Below are 8,706 nucleotides of genomic sequence, written 5' to 3'. Positions count from 1 at the left end.
GGGCACACTGGATAAGTGGAGCTTGTTCAAGGATCAGCTACTGCGTGTTCTTGATAAGTATGTACCGGTCAGGCAGGGAGGAAGGCGTAGAGCGAGGGAACCGTGGTTTACCAAAGAAGTGGAATTTCTTGTTAAGAGTAAGAAGGAGGCCTATGTGAAGATGAGGTGTGACGTTTCAGTTGGGGCGATGGATAGTTACAAGGTAGCGAGGAAGGATCTAAAGAGAGAGCTATGACGAGCAAGGAGGGTAATGAGAAGTATTTGGCAGGTAGGATCAAGGAAAACCCAAAAGCTTTCTATAGGTATGTCAGGAATAAGCGAATGACTAGGGAAAGTGTAGGACCAGTCAAGGACAGGGATGGGAAGTTGTGTGTGGAGTCTGAAGAGATAGGCGAGATACTAAATGAATATTTTTCTTCAGTATTCACTCAGGAAAACGATAATGTTGTGGAGGAGAATGCTCAGCCCCAGGCTAATAGATTAGATGGCATTGAGGTACGTAGGGAAGAGGTGTTGGCAATTCTGGACAGGCTGAAAATAGATAAGTCCCCGGGACCTGATGGGATTTATCCTAGGATTCTCTGGGAGGCCAGGGGAGAGATTGCTGGACCTTTGGCTTTGATTTTTATGTCATCATTGGCTACAGGAATAGTGCCAGAGGACTGGAGGATAGCAAATGTGGTCCCTTTGTTCAAAAAGGGGAGCAGAGACAACCCCGGCAACTATAGACCGGTGAGCCTCACGTCTGTAGTGGGTAAAGTCTTGGAGGGGATTATAAGAGACAAGATTTATAATCATCTAGATAGGAATAATATGATCAGGGATAGTCAGCATGGCTTTGTGAAGGGTAGGTCATGCCTCACAAACTTTATCGAGTTCTTTGAGAAGGTGACTGAACAGGTAGACGAGGGTAGAGCAGTTGATGTGGTGTATATGGATTTCAGTAACGCATTTGATAAGGTTCCCCACGGTAGGCTATTGCAGAAAATACGGAGGCTGGAGATTGAGGGTGATTTAGAGATGTGGATCAGAAATTGGCTAGCTGAAAGAAGACAGAGGGTGGTGGTTGATGGGAAATGTTCAGAATGGAGTTCAGTTACAAGTGAAGTACCACAAGGATCTGTTCTGGGGCCGTTGCTGTTTGTCATTTTTATCAATGACCTAGAGGAAGGCGCAGAAGGGTGGGTGAGTAAATTTGCAGACGACACTAAAGTCGGAGGTGTTGTCGACTGTGTGGAAGGATGTAGCAGGTTACAGAGGGATATAGATAAGCTGCAGAGCTGGGCAGGGAGGTGGCAAATGGAGTTTAATGTAGAGAAGTGTGAGGTGATTCACTTTGGAAGGAATAACAGGAATGCGGAATATTTGGCTAATGGTAAAGTTCTTGGAAGTGTGGATGAGCAGAGGGATCTAGGTGTCCATGTACATAGATCCCTGAAAGTTGCCACCCAGGTTGATAGGGTTGTGAAGAAGGCCTATGGAGTGTTGGCCTTTATTGGTAGAGGGATTGAGTTCCGGAGTCAGGAGGTCATGTTGCAGTTGTACAAAACTCTGGTACGGCCGCATTTGGAGTATTGCGTACAGTTCTGGTCACCGCATTATAGGAAGGACGTGGAGTCTTTGGAGCCGGTGCAGAGGAGATTTACCAGGATGTTGCCTGGTATGGAGGGAAAATCTTATGAGGAAAGGCTGATGGACTTGAGGTTGTTTTCATTGGAGAGAAGAAGGTTAAGAGGAGACTTAATAGAGGCATACAAAATGATCAGGGGGTTAGATAGGGTGGACAGTGAGAGCCTTCTCTCGCGGATGGAAATGGCTGGCACGAGGCAGCACGTTATATTGTGGATAGCACAATTGCTTCACAGCTCCAGGGTCCCAGGTTCGATTCCGGCTTGGGTCACTGTCTGTGTGGAGTCTGCACATCTTCCCCGTGTGTGCGTGGGTTTCCTCCGGGTGCTCCGGTTTCCTCCCACAGTCCAAAGATGTGCAGGTTAGGTGGATTGGCCATGATAAATTGCCCTTAGTGTCCAAAATTGCCCATAGTGTTGGGTGGGGTTACTGGGTTATGGGGATGGTGTGGAGGTGTTGACCTTGAGTAGGGTGCTCTTTCCAAGAGCCGGTGCAGACTCGATGGGCCGAATGGCCTCCTTCTGCACTGTAAATTCTATCTATGGAGGGGACCTTGCTTTAAACTGAGGGGCAATAGATATAGGACAGAGGTCAGAGGTAGGTTCTTTACGCAAAGAGTAGTGAGGCCGTGGAATGCCCTACCTGCAACAGTAGTGAACTCGCCAACATTGAGGGCATTTAAAAGTTTATTGGATAAACATATGGATGATAATGGCATAGTGTAGGTTAGATGGTTTTTGTTTCGGTGCAACATCGTGGGCCGAAGGGCCTGTACTGCGCTGTATCATTCTATGTTCTATGTTCTATCTAGACAGATATATGAACGGGCGGGGAACAGAGGGAAGTAGATCCTTGGAAAATAGGCGACAGGTTTAGATAAAAGATCTGGATCGGCGCAGGCTAGGAGGGCCGAAGGGCCTGTTCCTGTGCTGTAATTTGTTTTGATCTTTGCACTCTGATCTTTTTTTCCCACTTTCAAGATGAACAATTCCACATTTTTCCACATTATATTCCACTTGCCAACTTTCTGCCCACTTATTTAGATGTTTACAGCATGGAAACAGGTCCTTTGGCCCAGCTTGTCCATGCCGCTCAGTTTCTATCACTAGGCTCGTCCCACTTGTCCGCATTTGACTCATATCCCTCCATACCCACCCTGCGCATTGCTTTTTAAAAGACAAAATCATACCTACCTCGACCACTGCCTCTGGCAGACCGTTCCAGTTGCTCAGCCCCCTCTGTGTGAAGAAATTTCCCCCCTGGTCTCTTTTGTATCTCTCCCCTCTCACTTTAAACCTGTGCCCTCTAGTTCTAGACTCCTCTACTTTTAGGAAAAGTTGTCGACCTTATCTATGCTCCTCCTTATTTTATGGATCTCTATAAGATCACCCCTAAGCCTCCTACGCTCCAGGGAAAAAAGTCCCAGCCTATCCAGCCTCTCCTTATAACTCAGACCATCAAGTCCTGGTAGCATCCGCTTTTATATTTTCTGCACTCTTTCTATTTTAACAATATCCTTCCTATAATAGGGTGACCAGAACTGAACATAGTATTCCATGGTCTTACCAATGTCTTGTACAACTTCAACAAGATGTCCCAACTCCTGTATTCAGTATTCTGACCAATAAAACCTAGCCTGCTGAATGCCTTCTTCACCACCCTGTCCACCTGCGACTCCACCTTCAAGGATCTATGAACCTGTACTCCTAGATCTTTCTGTTCTGTAACTCTCCCCAACTCCCTACCATTAACTGAGTAGGTCCTACCCTGATTTGATCTATCAAAATGCATCACCTCATATTTATCCAAATTAAACTCCACCTGCCATTCATCTTGGCCCAGTTGGTCAAGATCCTGTTGCAATCTTTTATAACCTCCTTCACTATCCACTGTGCCACCCATCTTGGTGTGATCTGCAAACTTACGAACCATGCCTCCTACATTCTTATCCAAATCATTAATATATATAACAAATGACAGTGGACCCAGCACTGATCCCCGAGGCACACCGCTGGTCACAGGCCTCCAGTTTGAAAGACAACTCTCTACAATCACCCATTTGGCTTTGGTCACCAAGCTCTTTGCAAACTTTCAATATCCCTCTTGCAACCTGTCTCTCCACCAATTTTTGTGTCGTCTCAAAATGTGACTAAAGTACATTTGCTTCCTTCCTCCAAGTCATTAATATATATTTTAAACTGTTGTGACAAGTCACCAACCTCAAAAAGAACCCCTTATCCCAACTTGTAGTTTCGTGCCCATACGGCAATTCTCTATCCATGCCAATATGCTGCCTCCAACACCATGCACTCTTATCTTATGACTTAACCTTTTGTAGGTACATTGCTGAACATTTTCTGGAACTCCAAATACAACACATCTCACACCTCTATCCACTCTGGCTGAGACTTCCTCGAAAAACTCTAATAAATTAGTCAGACATAATTTTCCTTTCATGAAGCCATGCTGACTCTGCTTGATTACATTATGATTTTCCAAATGTGCTGCTATTATTTCCTTAATTAATTCCAACATTTTTCCATCAATAGAAGTTAGGCTAATCGGCCTATAATTAAAAGCTTTTTGTCTCCCTCCCTTTTTGAATATGGGTGTCACATTAGCAGTTTTCCAATTCTCCACTACTTCTCCAGAATCTCCTAAAAGGTATTAGTCAACCAGATGGATTTTTATGACAATCCAGCAGTCATGACTACCATTTTATTCCCTATTTCTTAATTAATTGAATTCAAATTTCCCCAGCCACCACAGTAGGATTTGAACTAATGGCTGTGGAGCATTATCTGAGTGGCTGGTTTATTAGTCCAGGAATATTACCACTATGAGCAACAAGTTGAAGTTAATAGATTTGTTTGTAGTTAAAATTAAAGAGTATAAAAAGAAGTAAACACAATCTTAAATTATGTGATTTAAGGAACTGTTATTGTCTCATTCATTGCAGGTGGGGTTCGGTCAGTGATCTTCTGGCCTAAGGATCCAGAATATAGTCTTGAAAATGAAGATACGGGTGAAAAAGATTCAAATGAAGTGAACCAAATATTCAGAATCAGCAGCACTATAGCAACACCCCATGTGCCTATTATTGATTGTAAGGATGTGGTATCTCAGATCTGCAGACGTACCCGCAGACAGAAGTGTAAAGATTGTCAGAATTATGATCATATTGACAGCTTGAAAAAGGAACTGATTCGTTATTGGGAAAAATCTGAAATCGATTATGAAATGGACAACAAGAGTTTGGAATCTCTGATTGACTGCACATTGTATTCCTATGATGTACTCCTAAACTGTAACCATGGCAGGATCAGGGAGATCCCAGACTTCACTCTAGCCCTTGCGGCTCATTCGTTGCAACTGTGCTTCCTGCTAGCTGCTCGATCAGGTTGGTTAGTAATATCAAGAGCTGTTGTTAGTGTCAGCACCAAACACTTCTTTTCAGGGCTCGATCCCCAAGTGCCTGCTTTCTTCATCCTGATTTTAGTTGATGAAATGCCATAGTGGTTAGTAACATGAAACAATTTAAACTAAACTAAAGTTAAAGAATGTGTTTCTAACACTCTCTCATTTCTGATCTAGATGATCCAGATCGTGGTGTTGGTGCAATAATCTACAACAAGAGACACAGCATTGTAAGTGAAGACTGCATATTTGGAATTTTTAATTCATTAATGGAATGTTACTATTGCTGGTATGACCAGCTTTTATTGCTCATTCCTCATTGTTCTTGAAAAGACTTCAGTGAGCCATCTTCTTTCCCACTGCGGTTGTGTAATGTAGATACACCCACAGTGCTATTATTGTGGAAATTCCAGCTCACTGATCCAGTGATTATGAAGGAACAGTGATATATTTCCAAGAACATAGAACGATACAGTGCAGTACAGGCCCTTCGGCCCACGATGTTGCACCGACATGGGAAGTCAAAAAACAAAAGCCATCTAACCTACACTATGCCATTATCATCCATATGCTTATCCAATAAACTTTTAAATGCCCTCAATGTTGGCGAGTTCACTACTGTTGCAGGTAGGGAATTCAAGGTAGCTCACCACCACATTCTCAAGGGCAATTAGGGATGGGCAATAACTGCAGGCCTAGCATTAATTTAAAAAAGGACTCCAATGAGTTTTCTGGCACTGGGGAATATGAGGAGCTTTGTAACATTTTTACAATATGCTTTACAACCTCAGATTTTCATATTTAATGATTATAGGCTGAACATTTCTATGTGGTTTTATTTTTGCTGGCACCTAGGATCATATTAACTTTAAAATGGGATCACACAGGAAGATAGTTTGGGAAGGACTGCTCTAAGGGACTATTGACAGCTTCACACCTGAGCTGACGTGTGTTTCACATACTCTGAAGTCGGCTGGAGAATGAGGTGTTAGATCCTTCAGATCAACAGCTCCCATGACAGGGACAGCAACTTCTGCTTTCTCTGCAGTCATTTTCAACTGAATGGAGCAGAGTGGTTGTGACAAAACATAAATGTCTTTACCCGTCAGTCTGGCCTCAATAAAAGTCGAGATGGATTTGCAGGTATGGCATTAGTTATTTTATTTGACTTGCAAGCCTGATTCATTTCACACAGGCACAGGACACAACTAGTCTCCTAGACCCCGGGAAACGAATGAAGAAGGAGACAAAGAGATTTCTGCAAATACATTCAAATGGCATCAAGTTTCACATACACGATTCCCATAGGTCATCCTATACCCCTCCTGACCTGGCCATACATCCTAATTGGCTCACTTCCAGTCCCTTCCTCTGGCCCCCTATGACCCAGCATCCTTTTCTCCTCCTATGCTGGACACTCCTCCCCCTTGCTTTGCCATGCGTTCTAAAATCCTTTGTCTGTGAACTCACCAGAATGAGACTGGCCTATCTCTACATTACAGTAACTAATACATGGCCACATTTATCAACCAGTCCTTCCAACCTCCAAATCCCCAGTTACCCCAAGAGCATTCCGTCCAGGTGATCCCGTATGCGATCCATAAATTTAGTGATGTTGGCGGTTAAGTCTTGAACTGCCATGATACACTTGCCCTGTACTATGGCACATGCCCCACCCTCACGGACCAGAAGATAGTCAAGAGCATACCGGTTCTGCATTGCAAACAACCGCAGCTACAAGACGCTCAGAATTCCCCACCCGGCTGAGTGGCCCCGGTTGGGTGCGAGAACCTGAGGTTTTTTCCAGTTCTCGCAGAATTCAGCTGAGACTGCCCGGCGGGTTAACTGATTATGCAGCATCCACGCCGAGGGGCAGGGGACTGTGGTAGGGACTAGAGTCCCAATAGCAATTTGGTGGGGAAATGGGAGTGACAAAACATTGGTCGCAGTGCCATTAAATAAAAAGTAGTATCCTTGCTCCGTGTGCAGGCTAGCATCACAATCAGTATATCGGTTGCGCAGGGATCCCCCAGTAGCCCAGTTTATCCAGCTTTGAAACGCCCATTCGGGCCGCCTAGCGGAAAGCCCTAGTCCCAACAGTGATATGAGAGACATTCGCCCAGCCACAAAGGAGCTGGAGGCCGGCGTTCAATGGAACGCAGGTGGTGTTATAACAAACGCATTGGCCAGACACCTGGGTGATATGACACCTCCTGTCCGTACAGGTGGGGAACAGACATGTTATATTCTTTTCCACCTCTACCAGCAAACAGCCGTATCCTTCACTGCTGAAACAATTCTCGTACGACCGGGAATCCCGATTGGGAGTGAAGTGGCTAGGTATGTACGCCTTCCACCGTTGCAGCCAATCATACTGTGAGTGGGAATTATCCCGAGGAAGGGGAAGGCAAATAGCCAGTGGTGCTGAACCCGGATCGTAAGGAAGAGTGACTTGCTCGGGCGGTGGCTCGGAACGCTGACAATGAACCACTGTTTGGGGAGTGCCCCAAAGCGGTGAAACAGAAAATAACCTAGACACCGCTGCGGGGTTCGGGTAGCAGACAACCCGTCCCTGGCCATACAAGCGGTTGTAAATCTGGTAAAAGAGATTCATACTACCCGTGTTTTCCTCAGTTTGGCCTCTAAATGAATTAAGTGCACCTCCTGATAACCTACGTTCTAGTTGTACTCCCCTTCTCACACGCTTCATCCTCTCTCTAGTCCCCCTCTCTCTTTCACAACCTCTTCCTACTCTCTCCTGACGGTCTGATTTTACCTTTATGGCACCAATCTTAACACATCCAAAATCAAATTTACATGTACTCCAAAAACAAGGCAATGTCCATGTAATGTTTCCTTCCCATCGCCGGGACCGGTGCAATTGCTTCATGAGTCCTGCATTGTCCGTTAGCCTGATGACCTTCCCTGAGTCGATACCATGTCTTCGTATATGGGGCAGCGAAGAACATCACCTCTGCATAACCGAAATGTCCTTGTAGTTTGGTTGGGGTTACAAATGTAGATAATATTTCCCTTTTCCATGTCCGTCGCCAATGACACTCCAAGCGAGGTGAGGCCGAAGATCACACAGGTGGTGCGTAGCCACCCCATCATGCTCCACACCTGTAAAATAGCACTGGGGAAGGGAGGCAGGTTAATCTGTCCAAGAAAATGAGGCCCGTTATCAGAACTCAACTGAGCTGGTATTCTGTACCGGGGAATGATTTCCCGCATCAGAACTTTAACCACAGTAGCAGCTTTATTATCGATAGTCAGATACGCCTCAATCCATCTGCTGAACACATCCACAATGACCAAAACATATTTATAACATTGACATCTTTCCAACTCAATGTAATCCATTTGGAGTGTCTCAAAGGGACCACTGGGCAACGGGGTTTGCCCCATTCCACAAGGGATACCTTTGCCGGTGTTATATTGCTGACAAATCAAACACCGAGTGCTGATACTCTGAGCCAACCCCTGCATTTTAGGATGCCACCAAGTGTCCAGCAACAAATCACTAGTCCCCCGAGCCCCACAATGAGTTGCAAAGTGTACACATTCGATGACCCATAAAGCCAGTACATCAGACATACAAGTCTGATGTGCTGGCGTGGTCCATAAAGAGGGAACAGAATCATATGTACAACCTAACCG

At 45.0% G+C, this 8,706-nt stretch overlaps 1 protein-coding gene across 1 annotated transcript in view; it reads left to right on the top strand.

Moving 5' to 3' along the window:
• Nucleotides 1–231: 231 nt before the first annotated feature.
• Nucleotides 232–8,706, top strand: part of LOC140396657 (uncharacterized) — a 178,127-nt gene continuing 169,652 nt past the window's right edge. Inside the window, exons 1-3 of the mRNA XM_072485452.1 lie at nucleotides 232–268; nucleotides 4,589–5,029; nucleotides 5,224–5,276. Coding sequence (XP_072341553.1) covers nucleotides 232–268; nucleotides 4,589–5,029; nucleotides 5,224–5,276 — 531 coding nt within the window. The remainder of the gene's footprint in view (nucleotides 269–4,588; nucleotides 5,030–5,223; nucleotides 5,277–8,706) is intronic.

This window comes from Scyliorhinus torazame, chromosome 19, assembly GCF_047496885.1.
Source record: "Scyliorhinus torazame isolate Kashiwa2021f chromosome 19, sScyTor2.1, whole genome shotgun sequence".
NCBI classification, from domain to species: domain Eukaryota; kingdom Metazoa; phylum Chordata; class Chondrichthyes; order Carcharhiniformes; family Scyliorhinidae; genus Scyliorhinus; species Scyliorhinus torazame.
Note: the sequence above shows the minus strand (reverse complement) of the source record. Positions and strands in the feature narration are given on the sequence as shown.